Below are 27,692 nucleotides of genomic sequence, written 5' to 3' on the forward strand. Positions count from 1 at the left end.
ATATAAATTTTTACATCTGCATTGGGTGTTGTGCCCACAAATGAGGAGGAATGGGGGATGTGTGATCCCTCACGTAGGATGCTGAGAGGCAGGTTACAGGAAGAGCTCAGTCTCCTCTCCTCAAGCTCTCTTATTCTCTGAGTTGACATTCTACACACTCTCAGTTAGACTGACCAGTTGCCCCTAAGATGCTCCCAAATAATTCCAGTCACTTGGCTGCAAACTAGGATAAGTCTTTGTCATGTGGAGTGAAGCCACATCAATGGCATTTGCTCTCCTTGAGAGAGTGACATATAGAGATTTTCCTGTACCTTAAAAAGCCTGTCACAAAAATGTACCAGCAAGAGAAAATAAAGATTAGACAAACTACAGCAAAACAATGTGACTGTACAAACACCCAGAGGAGAAATCAATTAGCTCTAAGAGAAAGAGGAATCATCCTTGAGCAATTCAACCACAGGCAAAATGAGATCAGAAATGAGTGAAAACTGTGTGTCTCTTTTTTAATAAGTAGGGATATAGTCACTGGGGCCTCCTTAAAGGAAAATGTCTTTTCAGTGGATTGAGGTTTGCACAACACCATGAGATTTTTTTTATTTTTTGAGGCAATGTTTTCATTTTTGTGGGCATTGAACTCCAGTGGCTAGAACTTGGAACAGTTTCTATTTGGCAAAAGCAATGTATTATGATCTGTAAGTGCATGAAATAAGACCTCATCTTACCTTTGTAAGAAACACTCTGGAGGTACTCTTTGACTTGAGAGGAAGTAAATGAGTTTAAAAGCATTAAGAAATCTGGGTAGGTTTTGTCGTAGTCACTTTGGTATGTGGTCTGTTTCTTCGTGTGCTCTTGGTTCCTCAGGTAGCTGTGCAGCACAGAAGGCACTACAGAAATACACAGGGGAGGAGAGGCCGGGAGGCTGACACCCAAGCACAGCAGTCTTACCCTTATTGTTTGAAAATGACCCTGACAGCCCCCAGCCCAGCTTTGAGCTTAGGCAGTATCCTTCACAATGCTGGTCACCAAGGCTCTGTATTAAACCAGTTCTTCCATTGACCAGGGCTAAGCAGAGCTACAGGAACTTCCAGCCTGTTGCTGCTGGAAGGGGCAGTGATGGGAGACAATGACCAGAAGGGTGAGTTTGACCATCACTTTCAGAAGAGAATTTTCCCTAAACTTGACTCTTATGCAGGTCAGTGCGTTATGATGGTGAAGGAAACTGAAATATTTCACCCCAAATTACACGTCTTTGATATACTTTGAGATGGCTGTTGAGAAGGCCTGCAGATAGAAGTAGCCCTGCAAAGTTGTCTTTGAGACTGGGGTGACCTGCATCCATAGGGAATCTGCACTGATGCAGCCTGGCTTTCCAAGGCCTTCCCTTGTCTGGATCTAAGAAAGATTAACTAAGATCGGACTTCATAGGTCTAAAAGAAACCTTTACCATCATTCTCTCTGGGGGCTGCTACCACTGAACAAGACCACCTTTGCTAGCCAGGCCTCCTCTTCTCCCCCTCCCATAACCTGTTTAACCAGGTCTTTCTGTAACCTCAAGATGGTATAAAATCATCAACCCTCCCATCAATTCTTTGAGTTCTTATATTTTGCTTGACTGCCATGCATGTTAATAAATTTATATGCTTTTTCTCCATTTAATCTGCCTTTTGTCAGTTGATTTTTCAGCAAACTTTCAGAGGGTAAAGAGGAAGTGTGCCCTTGGCCACTATGATGGTGACATTCACTGCCTGCTTAATAAACAAAGGTCCTCATGGAAGCTTCTTTTTCTTTCAGGACATCTCCTGTGCACATTTGGGACACACAGGAAGGGACCTCCCCCCAGAGACCCAGGCATCTTTGGATGAGCATTGTGGAAGAACGATGATGTCTGCAGTCATGGCTCGTTGTCCATTTGGACTAATGGGGGTATGAGGTGCAGGCAACACCCAAATCACTTATATTTGATTATGAATGTTGCTCATTTAATGTGAGTTTTAATATTCAAGAAACTACAATGAAAAAAGTAATAAAATCACGACTTAAAAACCACATTTTCACAATTTGCCCGATCTTTTTAAACCCTAAGAACAGCTCTCGGCTCCAGGGATCCCCTTTAAGGGGTCATTGAGCAAATGGAGGGCCCAGACTGGTGAGGGGATTTGACGCTGCACCCTGAGAAGAGTGTTTGTAGGGCCTGGAAATGCTCTCACTGGAAAAGAGAAGACTTACAAGGCATATGGCAAGGTTTTCATAGAATAATAGATTTATACTAATTAACATCCATGGGAAGAAGTGGAACCAGGGGCTAGAAGTTTAGCAAGGAATATTGCAGCTGCTACAACTTCTACACAGTTGGAGCATCGGACAACGAGGGGGCATGGGGCTACCCTGAAGTGGATACGCAGGGGCACTGTCACCCCTTGGGAAGGATGGAGTCAGGAAGATTCACACACTCCATGAGGCTCTGGACAAGGTAATTTCTAGACCACCTTCTAACCCCCAGGTGCTAAGCATCAATTCTGTGATTATTGTCTCAAGTACTACTTGATCCCAACTCCATGCCAGGAATGAATCATGTCTCAGACTGACACCAAGTTTTCTGCTTAACTAGTAGCTTGGAGGTGGCTTGGTCACGGAATTTTTAAAAACTTTCAAGGGATGCACGTGTGGATACACTTCCAGTAGAAAATCGAGACTAAATTGGATTCCCGCCTCATCTCTTTCTGTCACTTTACAGCAACTGCATCCTTCCTCTCATTTTTTAAAAGGAGGAAGTATCCCATAATCCCAACCACTGCCCCTGCCCAGCAGGGATGACACTCATTTCTTGGCCTAAGCAGTCAGTCATCTTCTGAAATATACTGGCTCCCTGGGTTCCAGGTTGGGAGCCGCAGCGATGAAGTTCTGACTTCATGCCAGGATCCCTGGCTTTCTTCTTGACTATTATGAAAGTGGGCTGCCAGCACCCTCTGTGTTGAGAAGTTTTGGGGCCAGGGGTTAGGATCTATGAGGTTGTTTTAGAAACCACAGCTGGGCTGGGCACGGTGGCTCACGCCTGTAATCTCAGCACTTTGGGAGGCTGAGGCAGGCAGATCACCTGACATCAGGAGTTTTAGACCAGTTTGGCCAACATGGCGAAACCCCATCTCTACTGAAAATACAAAAAAATTAGCTGGGCGTAGTGGTGGGCACCTGTAATCCCAGCTACTTGGGAGGCTGAGGCAGGAGAATCGCTTGAACCTGGGAGGTGGAGATTGCAGTGAGCCGAGATCGTGCCACTGCACTCCAGCCTGGTCTACAAGAGTGAAACTCCATCTCAAAAAAAAAAAAAAAGAAAAAGAAAAAGAAAAAGAAACCGCAGCTGTACTCACCTAGACCCTGAGAAGCAACGGGCAAGCTTGAGTAGCATCCGTATTTGAAACTGAAATCCTGAAGCTCAGGAATTTTAGCTGGAATTTGGTAATTCCTTCGGAATTCGGTGTCTGGAGGTCGAGGAAGTAATTTTTCACATTCCAGAGACACGTGAGAACTTTTCTTAATCTTCTGAGCTGGGGTGGAATGGAAATGGAAGGCAATACTTACTCCTTGTGAACAAAGTAGCTAAACCCAGTCTTGCTGTATTTAGAGGTCCGGTCACAGTGCTCTGTATGAACACTTCAATGAAGAAATAATTTTCTGCTTAATCAGTCACAGGAAGTATATGCTCAAATGATCAGAAGTGGTCTCTAGTGAATGTATTTCTATGTCACGAGTCTGCTCAGTGGGCACAGAAGACACTGATCACTCCACGGGGTCTGTCTGGTCCCTGGGGCAGAGGTGGGTGTCAGAGAGATTTTGGATAGGGCCACGTTGCCATATAAAACGTGGGATGTGCAGTTAAATCTGAATTTCAGATAAATAATGACTTTTTAGTATAAATACTTGCTATCTACTGCATGTCATTATTCAAATTTAACTGGGCATCCCATAGTTTTATTTGCTTAATCTGGCAGGCCTAGATGGGGTGGTATATATCATCCCCATTATCTGGAAAAAAAAACATTCGAAGCTTATCCCTTACTGATGGAGGGTTAGGTAACATCACTGGCATTAGTGGATAGCACCACTATTATTTCTTTGAAATATCTCTGCTAAAACATATTCATTAAATATCTATGAAGCACTGAAGCCAGTGTTACAAACATTATCAGATTACAGAGGCAAGAGTCACAATCCATCTCACTTAGAATGAGTTCATTCCTGATTCTTACTACAAAGACTTAGTTCAGAGGCATAACATATAACACCATCTTTATTCAGAAAGGCAAAGATGTCAAAAACATGGATTTCATGAACAATGTCCAAACAGTGCAAATTACTATTGACACTGAACTCAATTCTCTTTCAAATTAGTTTTCCAATAGATCTTTTCAGAATAAATCCTAATATATATTGTATATCAAACGATTTATAATGGTACCTACTGGTATACATTTTATATCAAAGGATACATAATTGCATCTGCTGGCACCTGAGAGCATTTTTATATTGATTTTTAAAAAATGATTTCTGTCTAGACCAGCAGAGGAGGAGAGGATTCCAGTACATGTTGCCTCTTACTTTAGATAACTCAGGAGGAGAGGGCATAAGTATTTAATAGCCCTTGTAATGACCTCATAAACTGCCCATACAGAAGACAGGTTATAGAGGGGAGGAATTTGTGGGGCTCAAAATCAGGGCACCCCTTAAGATATTTTGAAAAACCATCTGGTGCTGTTCCTGTAACTTCCATCTATAACTCAGTGCTATGATTCAAATGTGTCCCCGCAAAAGAAAACTTAATCCCTAATGCAACAGTGTTGGGAGGTGGGGCCTAATGGGAGGTGTTTGGGTCTTGGGCACTCTGCCCGTGTGAGTGGATTAATGCTGTTATCGTGGGAGTGGGCTAGTTATTGCAAGAGTGGGTTCCTGATAAAAGGGTGAGTTTGGCTTCCTTTCTCTCTCCCACTTTCATGCTCTTGTCCTTCCATTTTCCACCATGGGATGATGGCACAAGAAGGCTCTTGCAAGGTGCCAGCATTATGCTCTCGGCTTCCCAGCCTCCAGAACTATGAAACAAATAAATGTATTTCATTATAGATTACCCAGTCTCACATACTCTGTCAAAGCTGCACAAAACAGACTAAGGCACTTGTTTTTTTCACTAGGAGCTTTATAAGCAAAAACAAATTTCCTTTGAAACACTTGATGCTTTTATCTATATCTCTTCCCTAGAGCTACCATTCCATAGCAAACGTTTTCAGTTCCTGTATCAGTTCTGTGCTATTTGTCAAGGTTACACATAATTAAATCATCGTCCTACCTTAAGACAATTAGTGTGAATACAAAGATATCTACAGAACAAACAGGTAGGGAATGTGGTAATTCTTGCAACCATAACATTTGGAACTGTGGATTTCACATGGAAATATGACATCAGAATAACCTGGGAAGGGTCTCTCAGAATACCTCTGCTGACCCTTATCCCAGACATTGAGAACCTCCAGAAGTGAGCCCCAGGCACTTACACTGTGAAAACAAACCACCCCTGTGCTTAAGAATTACTGACTCAGAGCTTTGACTAGGGTGCTACAGGAGCCCAGAGAGAGTATGAGCAGGGGCTGTGTTGGAGGAAGTGGAGGACGACAGGAACTAAAAGGCCGTCACAGTAAGGAGCTTTGACAACAGGTGGACACAGAAGCAGAGTGCGTAGTGTGTTTGTGAAACTTGGCTTTGCTCGCAGAAGGGTGGGGCATGCAGGGCAGGGAGGAGGAGCTGAGGGTAAAACAGGAGAGACAAGCTGGGGCCAGGCTGTGAAGAGTCTGGAACGTCCATTCCACATGAACAATGATGGACTGGCATAGATGTGGAATCATTGGAGATGAAGACCCAGAAAAGGCAAAAGCCAGGACCTAGACTTAGATACCTATAGAATGAACAGGGAATGTGGTGAGTCTTACAACCATAACCCTTGGAACTGTAGATCTCACATGGAAATAAGACATCAGAATCACCTGGGAAGAGTTTTGCAGAATACAAAGAGTCTCACTCTTCATTGATCCATCTGTACTTAACACAGTAATAGAACTCATTAAGTATTTACTAAGTTAATGAGTGAATGCACACACCAAAAAACCTGGAAACATAATTGCTATGGATTAGCAATTAATATCTGAAACACACTCTAGTGACTGCCTATGTGATCAATCGATGCTTAAGGTAACTCCTACTAAACTATATATTGTTCATTCCATAGCATGGGCTTAGTTCTTTTAAACTGATGCTTTTGTTGTCTTTATAAAATGTTGTGTTAATGAGCTTCACGCGTTATTTGGAAGAGAGGTTCCTGATAAAAAGGGACCTAAGCAACATCTAAAACCCCCACAGTTGTGCTGAAGTATGGACAGAAATAATAACCATGAGTTAGAGCTAACCTGACCCAGTGACGCCTCCCCGCAGGGGTCCTGTTCCTCAGGAGCTCAGCTTTCCCCCTGGAGTAAAACTGGAATGGTTTAGCCCAAAGAAAGAAATTGGCCCATTTAAGATTAGGTATGGCATCTGCAGAAAGGCCCAAACCAAAAGTCAGTTTTCAGCAAGGACCATTCAAAACTATTAGGACCAGCCGGGCGTGGTGGCTCATGCCTGTAATCCAGCACTTTGGGAGGCCGAGATGGGTGGATCACGAGGTCAGGAGATCGAGACCATCCTGGCTAACACGGTGAAACCACGCCTCTACAAAAAATACAAAAAAAAAAAAAAAAAAAAAAAAATTACCTGGGTGTGGTGGCGGGTGCCTGTAGTCCCAGCTACTTGGGAGGCTGAGGCAGGAGAATGGCGTGAACTTGGGAGGCAGAGCTTGCAGTGAGCCAAGATCAGGCCACTGCACTCTAGCCTGGGTGACAGAGTGAGACTCTGTCTCAAAAACAAACAAACAAACAAAACAAACAAAAAAACCATTAAGACCATTGACACATAACCTATAGCCAAATGGGAACTAGCTCCACTGTCTATCAGTTGTTCTGATTCATCAAAGCCACATTTTCTAAGCCTGAATGTGAAAAGCAGCACCTTTCAGTGCTCCTCAGTCATTTACCTCAATTCCATAACGAGGATAAAAAGCTAAGACATGGCCCTTGTGCTTCAGAAGCTTAGATTATTACAATATCATAAGTCCTACAAAAGAAGTTAAGAACCAGGGCTGTTAAAACACATGGGAGGGCCAACAACCCAAAGGGAGAGGATCAAAGAAGGCTTTCAGAAGAGAGGTGAGGCCTACAACTAGACTTAAATTATGGGTAGACATAGGCTGAGAAGGAAGCGAGACGTGCTCCACAGGGAGGAAGCAATGCGTGCAGCCAGCACAAGGCCACAAAGCATGGAGGTATGTGGAGGGTGTGAGTCGGGACGGCTGGCAACGTCATGAGGATGGGGGCTGACAAGGGAGGAGGCAGCGTGGCGGCCAGGACCATATTGTACAGGACTCATGTAAGGCATTTAGCTTTTATCCTGAGGACCATGAAAATTCACTGAAGGGTTTTAAGCCATAAAGTGACATCAGTTTGCACATCTGGAGACTCACTGTGGCTGTCTTATGGACAGTGGGTTAGAGGGGACAAAACTGGGAAAGCTCCTCTAGCTGCCAGGTGGTGAAAGAATTGGAGGGAACCTATGGATAATGCAGGAAGACTGGCTGCCGGGGGAAGGAGATGAGTTGCAATGCTCATGAGGCTTTTACTCAGCACCCAGTATAGGAAACTGAGGGTCTGAGGAGAGGTTTGGGAAGAGATACAAATGTGGAGGTTCTCAGGATAGTTGCTCTTTAAAGGAATCAGAAACTCTAATAGAGGCCAAACAGAAAAATGACCAGATAGAAGAGTCAAAAAAGTAGGGGGGAACTGGGAGTGTGTGGAAACACAGGAGTGCAAGGAGAACAGTGGTTTGAGAGAGAGAGCAGAAACCACAGTTAATGATGTTCAAAGGCTGGGTAAGATGCAAATGGAAAAATCTCCATTGAAGGTCATTGCAAACCTTGAAAGGAGCAGTTCAGTGAATGGTTGGGGCAGACACCAGGTTGGAAGGGGTTGAAAAGTCAAAGGGTAAGCTTCCCATTAAACTCAGTGGATTGTATACCTGTATTTAGGACACCTCTGTCCCCAAACTCCATTGGAATGATCGTAGATTAGAAATGTTCATACATTTTTAGAAAATGGAAAACAAATGTAGATGTAGCAACAGATTGAGCAAAGTAGAGGAAGCTGAAGCCTAGATGACTGCAGAGGGGAATAGCAAAGACGTGAACTAGGTAACCCACACTACAGAGAACTTGCAGGCTCAAAGGTAACAGGTACAGTGGAAGGCAGGGAGTGAGGCTCAGGGCTGAACACAGAGGCTTGGCTATAAACTTGAATACCAAGTGACTTCCCAGAACAACTTCATAACCCCGCTTCATCATGTGACTATTCCTTCCTAACCAGAAGTTTATTCTGTACAAAACTGAACCAAAGAAGCTCTGGACTGAGGGACACCAGGCACAGTAAAAGGTGAGTAGAGTGAGATGCTTGATTGAAAAAAGAGGTTCAGTGAAAGTCTGCACACCAGTCAGGAAGATCCCAACCCCTTGCTTCGCCGATCTGCTCTCAGAATGCCAGCAGTCAGAATTACCTCTCTGGAGAGACTGATCCACAAATAATGACATTTAGGGATTTCCCCCAAAAAAGATAGCTCATCCTCTAATCACCTAAGTCAAGTACCAGCTAACAATCCCTTCTCTGTACATAGTTTTAAATTATATTTGAGTACCTCCTTTGTAGGTTTTTGAGCCCTGGAGTTTAATATTTTGTGTGCACCCACTTTAAGAAAAACAAGAGTTCACAAAAGTGAAACTTGAGTTTTATCAGCTTTATAATAAATCTGCCTGTGGTCCCTTGCAAATATGGACAATCAAATTTTCATTAGACCATTAAGACACTCAGAGAAAAATAGATACAATGCAAGAAACCGATGAAAATGCTGAAAGTATATCATAAATATCTTAAAATTCATAAGAATTATTGCATCTATAAAATAAGAACAGAATGCTGTTTTTAAAAAACAATTGGAGAGAGGAAGAAAGAGAGCTTAGAAATTAAAAATGTGAGACATGTAATAAAATTTATTAGAAGAGCTAGATTAAAAAGTAAAGAAGTTTTCAGCTGGGCATGGTGGCTTACATCTGTAATCCTAGCACTTTGGGAGGCCAAGGTGGGTGGATTGCCTGACCTCAGGAGTTCAAGACCAGCCTGGGCAACATGGTGAAACCCTGACTCTACTAAAAATACAAACAAATTAGCCGGATGTGGTGATGCGTGCCTGCAGTCCCAGCTACTCAGGAGGCTAAGACATGAGAATTGCTTGAATCCAGGAGGCAGAGGCTGCAGTGAGCCAAGATCACACAACTGCACTCCAACCTGGTGGAGACTCTGTCTCCATGAAAAACAAACAAACAAACAAACAAACAAAACAAAAAAGGTAAAGAAGTTTTCAAATCAACCGAACAAAAATACAAATAGAAAGAAGCTAGGAGAGAAAAGGTAAGATAATTCAAGGCTCAATCCAACTATCTGGTAGCTTCCTAAGAAAGGGTGTGTTGGAGGAACTTTCAAAAGTATATTCTTGTCAATCTGGAAATGTCTATTTTTCTTCATTACACTTGCTTGATAGTTTGGCTGGATATAGAATTTTAGGTTGGAAATCACTTCCCTTCAACACATTTTTCCAAATGTCTTCTAGCATCCAGGATTTCTGTGTAGAAGACAGATGCCATTTTAATTTCTGATCCTTTTTTTATGTCATCCCCCTGGAAACTCTTAAGATCTCTTTATTCCTGACATTCTGAAATTCCACACTTACATGCATTAGTGACAGTCTTTTGTCATTCATTATGTCAGGCATTCAGGGGCCCTTTCAATCTAGAAACTCTGAGAATTTTTTCCTGCATTACTCCTTTAATATTTTTCTCTCCTCTCTTTTCTCTGTTCTATTCTGTCATTGTGTTTGGGAAAAAATTTGGTAAGTGTATGTATGGAAAAAAATAGTGACGGGCATGTAGAAAACTAAATACGTAGAGAAAAACAATTAATTCTGGTAAAAATAAGAGAAAACAACAAGTAAAGGAAATAATGAAATACAACTTGGCTCAGCAGCAAACGTTTACATACTCATGAAATCACAGTATGTCATATCATAAGATATATACTAGCAATTGAATTTAAGAAGAAATCTGTAATATAATTATATTGACATGATAGATGGAGGACCAGTGAGACAGAGTTATAGGACAGCCAAATCCTCGACTTCCAAAACAGAAGTCAATAATGTCTAAAATTTATGAATGAAGGAAGAGCAGTAGAAGCATATTATTTAAAAATCACATAAGAAGAAATAGTTAACCAGATTGAAATTGACTGCCAATGAGAAATAGGAGTAGGGATGGAGCAAGGGAGGTCAAGGAACTACTGTTGTTTCTTTATAAGCCTCTAAGTAATCATTTAAGTATATGCATATATTCGTTTAATAAAAGTAAATTTTGATTTTTAAAAACTATAAACAAGAAGTTAGGAATTCAGAACACCATGTATAAACTGACTCTTGAAGAAATTTTAGCTGGGAAGGAGGTAGTTCTAACAAGAGAAGCCAGACTGCCTGGGTTCAAATCCTAGACTCCACCAGTCCCAAGCCAGGCAACCCTGGGCGTGTTGCTTAACCACACTGAGTTTTAGATCCCCCTCTTTGATTGGAGGTAATAACTTCACAGGTTGTGAAAATTAACTGTGTTAATTTATGAAAAGCTAAGGTCTTGGTAAATGCTGGCTGTTTATGAAGGGAAGCAGAGAAATGAACAGTAGGTAAAAGAAGAGATGGGGCTGAGGGAAAGCTCTGTTTTGTTTTCATCTGGAACATGCTAGATGGGATATACTACAGTCAATGTGCATGCCAGTGGGGTGGGATTAATACTTTAGAGATAGAGGTATGACGCTGGAGAAAAGGCCAGAGAACTGGAAAGATAAAGTTCTTGTTTAGCGGACAGGGAGACAGATCCACAGCTTACAGGGATCGATGGCTCTGTTGGGGCAGGAAGGGGGACGTAGGATGAAAGTAGAGACACCCAGGCCTTGTGAGATGTGTCATTCTCCTCTTCTCAGAGAACAGGGGCCTCAGCACTCCCTGGCTTGTGTTCAGAGCCCACAGGGCAACCAGGCTTCCTCAGCTGTCACCAGGTGTCATTATTTTGTCACCAAAAGGCAGGAGAACACCAATACTACAACTGCCACTTTGTCACAGGGCTTAGAGCCGTGCACCAGCGTGTGTTGCTTTCTCAGTAACTTACGAAAAGGTTTCCGTCTTTGAGTTTAAAAATACAATCAATTTTCATGAATTCTCAATAAAGTAAATTTCGTGCTGATAAGCAAGAACAAAATTGCATTGAATCACCAAAGATGTCATTTCTGGAAAATGTGTCAGTATAGATGGAACCCATTTTTGACCCCCTGAGACATGGGAGCTATGATGTCATCTCTACTTACCCTGCAAAAAACCAGCCAAAGGTGTTCTTAGCCCCAGAGCCTTAAGGGCAGAGCCAGGTGAAGCATAAGAGAATCTAGATTCTCACAGGGGAATCTGCATAGCAGAGCTCCCATCCCAGGACACATGTGCTCTTCCCGGAAGCAGGATGAACAGCATGCTGGACTTTTCGTCTCTAACAAGGGAGAGAATAAAATGGCCCTCACTTCATCCTCTCGTGGTTTCCTACTTATCTACAGAAGACACCAGCATCCCACCCACAAGGAACTCCAAGGCAGACTCCTGTTACTCCCTTATCCCTGACATCTGTCAGTCACTCATCCCTATCATTCATTCATTTGTTCAGCCAATATTTATCTTCATCACCTGTGATAAGCCAGGCACTGGGGTGGGTGCTGGTGAGACAATGTGAGCCAAAGAGCCACAGCCCCTACCCTGGAAGGGGCCTATTGCTGACTGAAGTGCCCGTGCCACCACCTTGCAGATCCTGCTTCCACCCGCACTGCCACAGCCCTATGTCAAGCGACCTCACTCCTTTCTGCACTCCTCTAACAGGCTCCTCCTGTCTGTCTTCCTCCTGAAGACCATCTCCGTTCTTCACTCTGCAGCCAGCGTGAGGCTTCTGAAAGCCGACATCTGAATTGTGTTACTATCTTAATAAAAACCTCTTAATTGCTTCTGGGAGGAACTCCAAACTCTTTAGTGTGCCCTGTAAGGCCCTTCCAGACTGAGTGGTCTCTGCACACGCTGATCTCCCTCAACCCTCCCTTTGCCCTTGATGCTCTACTCTTGCCGAAGTTCTTTCAGTTCCTGAAATGTTCCTCCAGGGCCTTCAATCCTGCAACAACACTCTCCCCTACCTCTTTGCTTGGCCCATTCCTCTTCATCCTTTGGGCCAGGCAGCAAAGCCTTTCCTGACCTCCCATCCCACACTAGGCTGGATGTCCTCCTGTATGCCCATAGCAACCCTCATTTCCCACAAGGTGCACCTTTTGATACTTGGTGGTTTTTATTTGCAAAATTGCCTGTTTCCATGCCTACACTTGGAGTTCCTTGAGGGAGAAGAACACACGCATGCTGCCAAACACCGCAACTCCAGTGCCTACTACGTGACCTGGCAAAAAAAAGGAAAACAAACGTGTTTACCTTTCGATCTGTCCACAAAGTCTCTCTTAGTAAGGGAAATAAACTGATTTGATAGCGCCTTGTTAACTTCTTTCATTGAAGCAGGGATTTTCCAAGGGCGGCTGTTCTTTAGTGTCCTCGTTTGTTGACAGTGAGGTAGCGTCCACAGGAAAATGCCCTATCAAAGAAACACAATTTTCAAGAAAATCCATATGGGTTCACCTAATAGGATCAATAATCTGAGTGTCTGTGTGCACATATTCTTCAGAATCCTTTACAACCAGCTGCCACTGCGGGTGCGTGGATACAGGGAGCTGGTCAACAGGAGCCATTGGTTGACCTAGCCGAAACGTAGGCTCCGTACCTTTCTTTGACTTTTCACATTGAAAATGAGAAAATGAGTTTGAAAACTTCAAAGAGTTGTGCTTCCAACCAGAAGTCTCCTACAGATAAGACCAGGGGAAGAAATAACCCATATTAATTTTAGTTCTGGCCATTCCCAAGGAGCACAGGCAGTGACTGCTTTCCCCTTGGGAGCCCCTGAGGAAAACCCTGCCTCACATGCAGAGGCCTCAGCAACTTCCTGGAGGACAGGGAGGGGCTGGCACTCTCTTCTCACCTCCAAAGAGATTTTAGGATGATAAAACTTGAAACTTCCACCTCCTCTTGCCATCGTTCCTCTTTCCCATGATCTTGCTTTCTATTTCCCTGAGAAAACTGAAGCCACCAGAACAGAACCTCCACAGACCACCAACTGTGTCCCAGCCACTGCACCTGCACTCACACATGCTGTGACGGGAGCTGCAGGTGCCCTCAGCAAGGCCCAGCCCTGCCTGCAGCACCAGATCCCTCTCTACTAAGTCTACTCCAGCAAATCGCTCCAACAATCCTCACTTCTCTCTTGCAACTTGAATCTCTTCCTTTCTGCTGGGTCATTGCCGTCAGTATCCAAGCATATGTTTATTTCTCCTATCTTAAAAACAAAGCACTCTCTTCACTCTACTTCCCCTTCTAGTTACTAAGCTATTCCTAGTTTCCCTTTGCACCAAAATTCTTCAAAATAGTTAGGTATACTCACTGCCCCAAATTTGCCTCTTAAATCTCTTTTAATTTTCAAGTTCTCTCTTGATCCCCTTCTTTCTGTCACAATTTATCAACTGGAAAAACCAATATATAAAATTATAATTTATCTATTGAAGAAGTCATTTGATGTGCAGGGGTCACCACAGTCTGGATTTTGTTGATTGCATATGCATTTGCTGTTTAACAAGTTCTTCTGTCCCCTATATTTCTTGCAAATTGGCAAGTGGATCCAGAGACTCAAATTCACCAAACTAGAAGTCAAGTGTGTCCAATCTGCGGCCCCATCCAGGACGGCTTTGAATGTGGCCCAACACAAATTCATAAACTTCTTTTTTTTTTTTTTTTTTTTTTTTTTGAGATGGAGTCTCGCTCTGTAGCCCGGGCTGGAGTGCTGTGGCCGGATCTCAGCTCACTGCAAGCTCCGCCTCCCGGGTTCACGCCATTCTCCCGCCTCAGCCTCCCGGGTAGCTGGGACTACAGGCGCCCGCCACCACGCCCAGCTAGTTTTTGTAGTTTTTTTAGTAGAGACGGGGTTTCACCGTGTTAGCCAGGATGGTCTCGATCTCCTGACCTCATGATCCGCCCGTCTCGGCCTCCCAAAGTGCTGGGATTACAGGCTTGAGCCACCGCGCCCGGCCTCATAAACTTTCTTAAAACATTATGAGATATTTTCGCGATTTCGTTTTTTAAAGCTCATCAGCTATCATTAGTGTTAGTGTATTTTATGTGCAGCCCAAAGCAATTCTTCTTCCAATGTGGCCCAGGGAAACCAAAAGATTAGACATCCCCGAATAAATGGTGTTTCACAGGGCTGTAGGAGGCGGATAATATATGATTGTTTTTCTTGTGTAATGTTAGCAGTTGTTGACGTTCAATGCCTAGATTAACAGGAGCTGCTGTCTGGCATTTGAACACTCATTGACTGAGAACACACAGGACGGTCTGCCACACTAGCTCTCATTGGCTGAGGACAAGACAGTCTGCCACACTAGCTCTCATTGGTTGAGAGCCTTCAATAGTACTTAGAGGAAGGGAAAATTATATGGTCGTGTGTTTGTGGGTGTATAAATACTGTATAATATTGTATACATACAGTATAACATTGTAACCAACTCTTTTACATTAATTGTAAAATATAAAGGATGACCAAGCATAGTGTCTCATGGCTGCAATCCCAGAGCTTTGGAAGGCCAAGGTGAAAAGATTGATTGAACCCAGGAGTTTGAGACCCGCCTGGGAAACAGAGTGAGATTCCATCTCTACAAAAAGTAAAAAATTAGCTGGGCATGGTGGCATGCACCTGTACTTCAAGCTACTCTGGAGGCTGAGGTGGGAGGATCACTTGAGTTCAAGAGTTCAAGGCTGTAGTGAACTCTGTGCCACTGCACTTCACCCTGGGCCACAAAGCAAGATTTGGTCTCTAACATATATGATTATATGTAATAATACATATGTTAGAGACATATTTATGTATTATATATAAATTATATATTAAATATATAATTTATTATATATTATAATATATATAAATTTATATATATTAAATATATCATTTTTGTATATAGTTTTTAGGGACAGGAGTTTTATGTATATATCTCCAGGAGATATATATTTTTTTCAGGGTTGAATAGGTTACAATGAATGGATAACACAAGGAACCAAATTGAATCGGCTATATGTGTACATTCTAATGACTTCCAAGTCCATATGTCTAGCTCATCTCTCCCCCATGAGCTCCAGACCTGGCTATTAAACTGTCAGTTGGACATATCTTTAACCAACATGTCTTCACCTAAAACTACATGTTCCCCCAATGCCCTTTTCCACCCAACCTAGTCCTCCACCATGTTCCAGCTGAGTAAACAGCGTCTGCATATGCTCAGCTGTCCAAGTCAGAAGTTGAACATTATACTTTCCTCTTCCTTATCCTTTGCATCCTTTTAGTCATCAAATCCTGTTCATTCTACGCCTTATCATCTATTGAATGCATCAAGGTGGCTCCATCCTAGGTGGTCCCATCCCACGTGGCAGTCAAGTAAATGATACCCTTTACTACAACCAAGCATTGCCTTTTGTGATGGGAGAAGGGAACAGAAAGCCAAGAAAACACACAGGGAGAATCAGTTATTTCCATCCAGGGGAGAAGGGCTTTCTTTAATCTGAGTCTCAAAGAAATATAGGAATTCCCTTAGTGCACAGGATAAGGGCATTCTAGGTAGAGGAAACAGAATGATTTTAAAAATGGAGGTTTGAAAGTGCATGAAACATAAGGCTAAGCACAAATACTTGTACATGGCTGTTCACAGCGGCACAATTCACAATAGCCGAAAAGTGGAAACAATCCAAAGATGCATTAATGGATGCACGGATAGACAAATTGTGGTTTATCCATGGGAGAGAATATTATTCAACTGTGACAAAGAATTGGAAGTACTGATATTTGCTACACGGATGCTACATCGGTAGTCTTCATAATAGTGCTTTTCCTGTCATCTTTCTAGTCAGATAATTTCTTAGCTGATGAACCTTGAAAACATTATGCTAAGTGAAAAGAAGCCAGATACAAAAGGTCACCCATTCCACATAAAATAGGTGGAATTCCACACCTATTCCACCTAAAATATCCACAAAAGGTAATCCACAGAGGTAGAAAGCAGACGGTGGGGAGTGGAGTCGGGGGTAATTGCTTAATGGGTATGAGGTCTCCTAGGATGATGAAAATGGTTTGGAACAAAAACAGAAGTGACGGCTGTCCAACAACATGCATGTACTAAATGCCACTGAATTGTTCACTTTAAAAGGTTAATTCTATATTACGTAAATTTCACTTCAATTTTTAAAAAGTCCTTTTTAAAAAAAAAACTCCAGGGGATAGAATATAAGTGGTTAGAAATAAATGTGAGAAGGTAGACAGGAAAGAATCTGAAAAGAACCACGTATCCCGTAACTGTAGAAGCTGAAAGATCTTTGTGACATATTTAAACTCTCTCTTTTTTTTTTTTTTTTTTTTTTTTTTTTTTTTGAGACAGAGTTTCGCTCTGTCGCCCAGGCTGGAGTGCAGGGGCCGGATCTCAGCTCACTGCAAGCTCCGCCTCCCGGGTTCACGCCATTCTCCTGCCTCAGCCTCCCGAGTAGCTGGGACTACAGGCGCCCGCCACCTCGCCCGGCTAGTTTTCTGTATTTTTTAGTAGAGACGGGGTTTCACCGTGTTAGCCAGGATGGTCTCGATCTCCTGACCTCGTGATCCGCCCGTCTCGGCTTCCCAAAGTGCTGGGATTACAGGCTTGAGCCCCCGCGCCCGGCCTAAACTCTCATTCTTATAGGTTGTTGATACAGTATTAAATTCAACACATATGTAGATATTATCTTACTTCATTGAGATGAGATTTGTGGCTCTTGATTCCTCTCGAAGCCTCAGTTTTGATCAAATCTTCTTTGGAGTATGATTTCCAAGTGTACTCATCATTATATTGTGTCTGATTGAGAATAGGATCACTAAGTGAATATGTGTATCCTAATCTTCTGATACCGTTTTGGCTACAAACAAACAAACAAACAAACAAACAAAAAACAAAAACAAAACTCAGCAGAAATTAGAGTCAGAGGTTAAATACCAAATCTCACAAAAGTACACGTGTCAAATCATTTTACTCATTACATTTTTTAAAGAGATAGATTGACGTAAGAGTTGATGCCAGAAATAATTTAATTTCAGGTTTTCCTTGAAGGAAAACAACGCTGTATTTTAGGATGGCTTTTAACAAAAGTACAAAGGCCTAAAATAAAATTTAAAAACATAACAATATGAAATTTATTTCATTAATTTTTTAAAGAGCTGAACACTCTCCAGTACAAATGGCACTTCAGTGTAACCAAATAGTTGGTGAAGAAAAGCTTCTCTCTATAGAAATCTTCCATCTGATAAAGGGAAGAAATGTAAGAATTGAAATATCACTAGTTTCAAGCCCCTAATGAAATAATGAATCTAGGCAATGACCAGCAGTGTCCACTCGCAGCTCCAAAAGAGGACCACCAGATACTATGAGCTTCTGAGTGAATACATGCATTGCCACTTATTAAATATCTTTGCCAAAATGCAGAACTTGAATCAGATGAAGTCTTTACAATGTTGGATTACAGGAAATACATGAAAAGAGAAATCATTTAAATGGCATCATGGAGATAAAACAAAAACAAAAACAAAAAGTCCCAGAACAATGATTCTGTTTGTTCAACAGCGAATTTGTCAGGAAAAAAAAAAAAAAAAAAAAAAAAAAAAAAAAAAAAAAAGGTTCTCTCTCTCTCTCTCTCTCTCTCTCTCTTTTTTTTTTTTTAAGATTAAATGAAGTAAGAGACATAATAACCAAATGAAATGTATGGACCCTTCCTGGATTCAATTTCAAACCACTGCCTTTATAAAAAAAATGTTATGAGATAATTGGAGAGATTTGATTGCTGATTGGCCATTTGATATTAAGGAATTGGTTTTCTTAAAGGTGACATAATAGTATTGTTACAATTTTTAAAACATTTTTTATCTTTTAGAGATACATACAAAATCTTTAGAATTGAAAGGATACAATGCTTGGGATTTGCTTCCACATACTCCAGTGGAAAGGATGAGTGGAGGGTGCAGATAACAGTAGCTAACCAGCGATGATTAATGTTGCTGGCTCATAGTGGGGGATTCCTTGTATGTTCCTTTGTGTATGTTTAAAATATTTCATTTTGACTTGTCTTTAAAAGAGGGCTAGATAGATTCAGATTATCTCTGTAAGAAACAAATATCTGGGATGTTGGAAACAAACATCCGGATGATTATTTATTGTCATTCAGATATAAACTGGAGAGTTTCCAAAGGGAGAAGATACAGCACAAACAACTGTTTTTTGTTTTTTGTTTTTTTTTGAGACAGAGTCTTGCTCTGTTGCCTAGGCTGCAGCTCAGTGGTATCATCACAGCTCACTGCAGCCTCAAACTGCTGGGCTCAATCTATCCTCCCACCTCAGCCTCCCAAGTAGCTAGGACTTACAGACATGTGCCACCATGCCCAGCTGATTTATTTTTTATTTTTGTTGTTTGAGATGTTGTCTCATTATGTTGCCCAGGCTGGTCTTGAACTTCTAGGCTCACGCGATCCACCCGCCTCAAGTAGCTGGGACTACAGGCGCACGCTACAGGCTGGGATTACAGCTGTGAGCCACCACACTTAGCCACTAAAAGCTTTAAAAGAATCAATTTTCAGATCTCAATTTCTCAATATACTCTTTCCTAGAACATATCCGCCTGAGAACAAACCCGCAAATGTATGTGGGTTCTTTCTTCCTACACCCCTTGCCTGATTCTCTCTTCCCCATTTCACCACAGGCTCTTTCTATGGTGCATTGCCTCGAGGAATAAGCCTCCAACGGTGAGGGGGGCCTCTGGTGAAGGGAAACATGGTTGGAGTGATTTCAGAGACACCTCCTTGTAATCCAAGCTCCATTTGGAACCACTTGCCTGAGCTTGTGGTTCTCAATGTCATGTGTATTTCTAGAGAGTGAAGGGTTGTGCTATACCCAGGGTACTAGATCTTTGTGGGTGGCTCTGAATTTAGGTATGTCATAGAGCATGGCTGAGAGGAATGTCTGGTTTTCTATCTCCTAACAATTACAAAACGTTCACATCCTTTTAGGGAGAGGCCTCTGAGAGAAGAGCAGAGGATGCAGAATGCTTAAAATGACTCCTTTCCTCCTACATTTAAAGATAGGCATTTATCAGCTTATCTCTAGGACATGCCATTAGCTGGAAAGAAAAGCAGCTCTGAGGTGGTGAAGCAGCATAGGCTGGTCACACTGATTACTTTAAATATAACCAGAATCTTGCCTTTTTTTTTTTTTTTTTTTTTTTTTTTTTTTTTTTTTTTAGACAGAGTCTCACTCTGTCACCCAGGCTGGAGCAACCTCCACTTCCCGGGTTCAAGCAATTCTTCTGTCTCAGTCTCCCAAGTAGCTGGGACAACAGGCACATGCCACCACACTGGGCTAATTTTTGTATTTTTAGTAGAGACGGGGGTTTCACCATATTGGTCAGGCTGGTCTCAAACTCCTGACCTCAGGTGACCCACCTGCCTTGGCCTCCCAAAGTGTTGGGATTATAGGAATGAGCCACCATGCCCAGCCCAGAATCCTTTTCGAGACAGCAAGTTTTTAAAGATACACTGGATAAAACTGACAAATAGGAATCTTGTATTTTTTTTCAGGTTTTGTATTAATCATTCAATAAAGTATTTAAATTTTATTCTGAATCCAATCATGTTACAAAATACTCCAATACAGCCAAGTTTCATTTTATTTTATGTTGTAAAATATTTAACAATAAATGAAAGTATAGGCTGACCTGCCACACCAATTTAATTTTCATTATATGTAACTTTCTTTCGTTGAATACTAGGAAATATTTGATTTGATGTCTGATGAAATTAATAAAATTGTTTCTGTTTTTATACATGATGAGTATTTAATCATTCCCAAAAGGAAAGCAGCAAAATTCTATATACATGAGAATATATTTAGGAAACATCATGCTTTTTATTATACTCTTCACAAACAACTTATACATTTATCTACACATTTTATTGCATTATTTTTGGATATGATGCAATGAAATGTATAGCTAACTGCATAAATTACTTGGATATAATTAATCATATCAGACTCAAATCTTTTAACACTTCTCTTGTGTACTTTTAATTGTCTTCTCTACAATATGCATTCCATAATTTATTTTTCAGTGGTTTTTATAATATTCTCAAAACATATATTAACATTTATTTGAATTGAAGGTATAACTAGATTTTATTTGGACAGGAAATAAACCTGATTTTACTTATTGATTTGAACAACAAGGACTGATTTTACTTTATAAAGATGGTATAAACTGTATAAGCTAAATGTTCAGCTCCAAGATTTTGATAAAAATACATTCAAAGTATGATAAAAGCCTTTTATCAAAAAAAGTTGTATGATAAAAATTTATTAAAATTTGTGTTTCCATTTTCCAAATCCTTTTTGAACATAGAAAATTAAACAAGTTGCCTCCAAGTGAAATAGTAACAGGTACAATTTAATAGTCATGTGTTAAGACGTGTCTTCAGCATATTCTCAGAAACTGAGAAAGGGAATAACTCAATGACTGGATGATAAATCATCTTATTAATTGCTTTCAACAAAATTGAAGGAGTACTCAACCAAGCTGTCAGCTGATCAGTCATTAAAAATCACATTGTGATTTCTGGGACATAATTCAGAAAGAGTTCAGAGTACTGAGTGACACTGCTATACTAAAACTCCTTTCATTTGCACCTACTTATTTAAATATATATATATGAACAAGGTTTCTTAACATTAGAATCTATAAATTGAAAAAAGAGAGAAGCAGAAAAACGTGATGCTGAGTGCAGTTGCATTCTAAAAATAACAACACTCAAAACTAGATATATGAACTAATTGAAAACTAAACAGCCACATTTATCTCATTAAGATGCAGTTGCAAAAAAAGTACTTTTTGTATTTCATAATTATGAGCATTTATAATGTATCTATTGCTTTGAGCAATTGTGTACTAAAATAATTGTGATAACTCTATACTTAGGGTCATATAACATGTTTAAAAATTAATTTCAGTTAATATACTAAAATAGTTGCAAAGAAATATAATAGAGTGATCAATAAATTGCTTTCAAACATAAAATATATTATAGCAGGGAAAAAGTCTATGGAGGAAGTGGAGTGGGAATGAGAGTTCAAGAAGAGAAAGAAATGAAATAAATGATCAAAGAAGAGCTTATTTGTGTGTTTATTTAAAAGATCATGGCAGGTATTTATTTGCTAAAGCATTCAGAGTGTTCATTGGTTTTATTGAAAAGTTTTATTTTAAAATGTCAATATGTAGGATGGGGAGGAAGTTTAATCTTTTGCAGTTATTTAAATTTATGTTGACATTTGACAAAGCCATCATACAAAGACTCTCTATAACCAGGGAACTTGTATAGAGTCTTCACGCCTGAAAGCACCAAGAGCCAAATTAGGCTACGATAAACTGTAAACATTAAGGTCACATCCTTAAGGGGGAAAAAAGAAATTTTTAAAAATCAAATAAAAAATAAATTCAAGAATAATTAGAATAAATAGTCTACCCAAATGAGAAGGAACCAGAAAAATAATTCTGGCAATATGACAAAACAAGATTCTGTAACATCCCTGAAAGATCACACTAGCTTTCCAGCAATGGATCTAAACTAAAATGAAATCTTTGAAGTACCAGATTAAGAATTCAAAAGGTTGATTATTAAGCTACTCAAGGAGATACCAAAAGAAGGTGAAAACCAACATAAAGAAACTAAGAAACAACTCTGGATATGAATAAAAAATTTTCTAAAGAAATAGATTTTAAAAAATCAGAGCTTCTGGAAATGAAAGACACATTTAGGGAATGACAAAATGCAGTGGAAAGTTTTAACAGACTAGAACAAGTAGAAGAAAGAATTTAAGAGCTAGAAAACAAGGCTTTTGGCCGGGCGCGGTGGCTCAAGCCTGTAATCCCAGCACTTTGGGAGGCCGAGACGGGCGGATCACGAGGTCAGGAGATCGAGACCATCCTGGCTAATACGGTGAAACCCTGTCTCTACTTAAAAATACAAAAAAAAAAAAAAAAAAAACTAGCCGGGCGACGAGGCGGGCGCCTGTAGTCCCAGCTACTCGGGAGGCTGAGGCAGGAGAATGGCGTAAACCCGGGAGGCGGAGCTTGCAGTGAGCTGAGATCCGGCCACTGCACTTCAGCCTGGGTGGCAGAGCAAGACTCCGTCTCAAAAAAAAAAAAAAAAAAAAAAAAAAAAAGAAAACAAGGCTTTTGAATTAACCCAGACAAAAATAAAGAAAAAAGAATATAAAGAAATGAGCAAAGTCTCCAAGAAATATGGGATTATGTAGAATGGCCAAATCTAAGAGTAACTGGTGTTCTGAGGGAGAAGAGTAAGTAAAAAGTTTGGAAAAATTAGATGAGGGAATAAATGAGGAAAACTTTCCTGGGCTTGCTAGAGATTTAGATATCCAAATACAAGAAGCTCAAAGAACTCCTTGGAGATTCATCACAAAAAGGACTTCACCAACACCCATAGTCACCAGGCTATCCAAAGTCAATGTGAAGGAAATAATTCTGAGAGAAGTGAGACAAAAGCATCAGGTAACCTATTCAAAAATAAAACAAAACAAAAAAACCTATCAGACTAACAGCAAACTTTTCAGCAGAAACCTCACAAACCAGAAAGGATTGGGGTCCTATTTTTAGCCTCCTTAAAGAGAGTAACTGTCAGCCTAGAATTTTTTATCCAGAAAAACTAAGTTTTACAAACAAAGAAGAAATAAAGTCATTTTCAGACAAACAAATGCTGAGGGAATGTGTCACTACCAGGCCAGCCTTACGAGAAGTGCTAAAAGGAGTTCTAAATCCTGAAACAAAAGGTCAATATATACTAGAATAGAACCTTTTGAAAAGGCCTATAAAATAACACAATGAAGAAAACAAAGTATCTAGGAAGCAATTAACATGATGACTAGAACAGTCCCTCACATCTCACTATGAACATTGAACATAAATGGCCTAAATACTCCACTTAATAGATTGGCAGAATGAATTTTTAAAAAATCCACAAACCACAAAATATCTGCTGTCTTCAAGAGACTGACCTAAAACATAAGGATTCATATAAACCCAAGGAAAAAGGGTGGAAAAAGATATTCCATGCAAGTGGAAACCAAAAGTGAGCTGGAGTAGCTATTCTTATATCAGATAAAACAGACTTTAAAGCAACAACAGTAAAAAAAGACAAAGAAGGTCATTAAATAATGATAAAAGGATTAATCCAACAAGAAGATATTACAATCCTAAATTTGTATGCATCTAACACTGGAGCTCCCAGATTCATAAAATATTTGCCGCTAGATCCAAGAAATGAGATAGACAGCAACACAGTAAGAGTGGGGGACTCCAACACTCCATTGACAGCACTAGACGGATCATTGAGACAGAAAATCAACAAAGAAACAATGGACTTAAACTACACTCTAGAGCAAATGGACCTAACAAATATTTACAAAAAATTCTACCCAAGAATTGCAGAATACACGTTTTTTTCTCATCAGCACATAGGACATTCTCCAATACAGACCATACAATAGGCCACAAAACAAGTCTCAATAAATTTTAAACAAAGTCGTATCAGGTATCTTCTCAGATCACAGTGGAATGAAACTAAAAATCAACTCCAAAAGGAACTCTCAAAACTATAAAAATACGTGGAAATTAAAAATCTGCTCCTGCATGATTTTTGGGTTAACAATGAAATCAAGATGGAAATTTTAAAAACCCTTTGAAATAAATGATAATACTGACACAAGTTATCAAAACTTCTGGGATACAGTAAAAGCAGTGCTAAGAGGAAAGTTTATAGCACTAAATGCCTACAGCGAAAAGTCTGAAAGATCACAAATTGACAACCTAATTTCATACTTCAAGGAACTAGACAAACAAAAACAAACTAAACCCAAAGCTAGTACAAGAAAAGAAATAAGATCAGAGCAGAACAAAATGAAATTAAACAAACAACAAAAAAAAAGATCAATGAAACAAAAAGCTTGTTCTTTGAAAAGGTAAAATTCATAGACCATAAACTAGATTAACCAGGAAAAGAAGAGAGAATATTCAAATAAACTCAATTTCAAATGGAACTAGAGACATTTCAACTGACACCACAGAATTATGAAAGATCATTCAAGACTACTATGAGCACCTCAATGCACTCAAACTAGAAAATCCAGAGGAAATGAATAAATTCTTGGAAACATAGAAGCCTCCTAGATTAAATCAGGAAGAAATAGAAACCCTGAGCAGACCAATAACACACAGTGAGATTGAATCAGTAATAAAAAAAGCTGTCGACTTCAGAAAAAGCCAGAGCCAGATGGATTCACAGCTGAATTCTACCAGACGTTCAAAGAAGAATTGGTGCCAATCCTACTGAAAGTATTCCAAAAGATTGAGAAAGAGGGAATCCTCTCCGACTCATTTTATGAAGTCAGTATCACTCTGATACCCAAAACCAGGAATACTGGTCTGTAGAAAACTACAGACCAATATCCCTGATGAACATTGATGCAAAAATTTTCAACAAAATACTGACTGAATTCAATAGCACATCAAAAACATAATATGCAATAATCAGGTGGGTTTCATCCCAGGGACACAGGCATGCTTTAATATATGCAAGTCAATAAATATGATATATCATATAAATGGAATCAAAAAAACAAAAATCACATGATCATTTCAATAGATGCAGAAAAAGCATTCAATAAAATCCAGCATCCCTTTATGATAAAAACCTTCAACAAACTAGGCATCTAAGGAATATACCTGAAAATAATGAGAGCCATCTATGACAAAACCACAATTTTCATTACACCAAGTGGGGAAAAGTTGAAAGCATTTCCTCCGAGGCCTAGAACAAGAAAAGGATACCCACTTTCACCACTTCTATTCAATATAGTACTGGAAGCCCTAGCCAGACCAATCAAGCAAGAGAAAGAAATAAAGTGTATCCACATTTGAAAAGAGAAAGTCAAAATATTGCTGTCTGCTGATGATATGTTCGTATACCTAGAGTTTGGATAAAAGAATTCAGCAAAGTATCAAGTTACAAAATCAACGTACACAAATCAGTAGCACTGCTATATACAACAATGACCAAGCTGAGAATCAAATCAATAACTCGATCCCTTGTACAAAAGCTGCAAAAAATAAAATACCAGGAATATACTTAACCAGGGAGGAGGTGAAATATCTCTACAAGGAGAACTACAAAACACTGCTGAAAGAAATCACAAACAAATGGAAACACACCCCACGGATGTGTTTAATGGATCGGAAGAATCAATATTATGAAAATGACTGTACTGGCCAAAGCAATCTGCAGAGTCAATGCAATTCTTATCCAAATACCAACCTCATTTTTCACAGAATTAGGAAAAATAATCCTGAAATTCATATGGAACCAAAAGAGAGCATAAATAGCCAAAACAATCCTGAGTAGAAAGAATAAATCTGAAGGCATCACATTACCAGATTTCAAATTATACTACGAGGCTATAGGTACCAAAAGAGCATGGTACTGGTTAAAAAAAAAAAAAAAAAAAAAAAAAAAAAAAAAAAAAAAAAAAAAAAAAGTAGGCACATTGACCAATGGAACAGAATACAGAACTTAGAAATAAGGCCAAATACTTACAACCTAGTGATCTTTGACAAAGCATACAAAAACATAAATTTGGGAAAGGACAGCATATTTAATAAATGGTGCTGGGAAAATTGGCTAGCATCTCTCACCTTGTACAAAAATCAACTCAAGATGGACAAAAGACTTAAATATAAGAGATGGGAAACCATAAAAATTCCAGGAGATAACCTAGGAAAAACTCTTCTGGACACTGGCCTAAGCAAATAATTCATGACTAAGACCCCAAAAGCAAATGCAAAATAAATAAATAAATAGAACCTAATTTAACTGAAATGCTTCTGTACAGCAAAAAGAATAATTAGATTAATCAGACAACCCACAGAATGGGAGAAAAATATTTGCAAACTGTGCAGCTAACAAAGGACTAACATCCCAAATCTACAAGGAACTCAAAGAAATCACCAAGAAAACAAATCCTATCAAAATGTTGGTAAATGACACGAACAGACATGTCTCAAAAGAAGGTATACAAATGGCCAAAAACATACGAAAAAATAATGCTCAACATAACTGGTCATCAGGAAAATACAAATGAAAACTGCAATGAGATACCACCCTACTCCTGCAAAAAGTTTTGTTGAATTTAATTATCAAAAAGAATAAAAAAAACAGTAGATGCTGGCAACGATGTGGTGAAATGGAAACACTTAAACACTGATGGTGTATGCTTCTATGGAAAACAGTATGAAGATTTCTTGAGGAACTAACAGTAGATCTATCGTTTGGTCTAGCAATCCCACTACTGGGTATCTACCCAAAGGAAAAGAAGTCATTTTATTAAAAAGACTACTGTACGTGTATGTTTATCACAGCACAGTTCACAATTTTAAAGATATAAAACCAACCTAAGTGTTCATTGATTAGTGAGTGGATCAAAAAAAAAATGTGATATATATACAACATGGAATATTACACAGCCATAAAAAAGAATGAAATAATATCTTTTGCAGCAACTTAGGTGGAGCTGGAGGCCATTATTCTAAGGGAAGTAACTCTGGAATGAAAAACCAAATACCATACATTCTCACTGAGAAGTGGGAGCTAAGCTACGGGTACCCAAAGGCCTATAGAGTGATATAGGACTATGGAGACTCAGAAGCAGGGAGGGAGAGGGAAGCGAGTGTGGAATAAAAAATTACATATTGGGTGCAATGTACACTACTTGGGTGATGGGTACCCTAAAATCTCAGACTTCAGCATTATGCAATGCATCCATGTAACCAAAAACCACTTGTACTGCAAAAGCTATTGAAATAAAAAAAGTTAAAATTTTTACACTGAAAATTTTTGTGAGAACTTTATAAATATATAAATGCAAACATCACTGACCTAGACTCCCTAAGTTATCTATTTGTTTTTGGCTTTCATCCCCTAAACGTTTCTTCTTCAGGCTACTGTTACAGTCATATACCTGGCACTTTCATTACAATCAGATGATAAAATTTCCCAGTTACGATGCAACTCATTGGGATAGCTAGTAACTCAGAAATCTGGAATCTTGTAGCCTTGTACTTTTTGGAAATTTGTCATATACTATGGTGGGAAAAATGAATGAAAATGACTAACTTCTTTGTGTTAGTCA

At 39.7% G+C, this 27,692-nt stretch overlaps 1 protein-coding gene across 4 annotated transcripts in view; it reads right to left on the reverse strand.

Moving 5' to 3' along the window:
• TEX26 (testis expressed 26) overlaps window positions 1-27,692 on the reverse strand; it is a 42,095-nt gene that overhangs the window by 5,801 nt on the left and 8,602 nt on the right. For 2 of the 4 annotated variants that reach the window (XM_010367077.2, XM_030922255.1), the window contains 4 exons: window positions 17,154-17,319; window positions 12,721-12,877; window positions 3,369-3,545; window positions 723-884 (listed from right to left, as the gene is read on the reverse strand). In XM_010367077.2, the coding sequence (XP_010365379.2) occupies window positions 723-884; window positions 3,369-3,545; window positions 12,721-12,877; window positions 17,154-17,319 (662 nt within the window). The remainder of the gene's footprint in view (window positions 1-722; window positions 885-3,368; window positions 3,546-12,720; window positions 12,878-17,153; window positions 17,320-27,692) is intronic. The other 2 variants (XM_010367078.2, XM_030922256.1) reach the window with 2 other exon arrangements.

The sequence above is a fragment of the Rhinopithecus roxellana genome, chromosome 18, assembly GCF_007565055.1.
Source record: "Rhinopithecus roxellana isolate Shanxi Qingling chromosome 18, ASM756505v1, whole genome shotgun sequence".
Lineage (NCBI taxonomy): Eukaryota > Metazoa > Chordata > Mammalia > Primates > Cercopithecidae > Rhinopithecus > Rhinopithecus roxellana.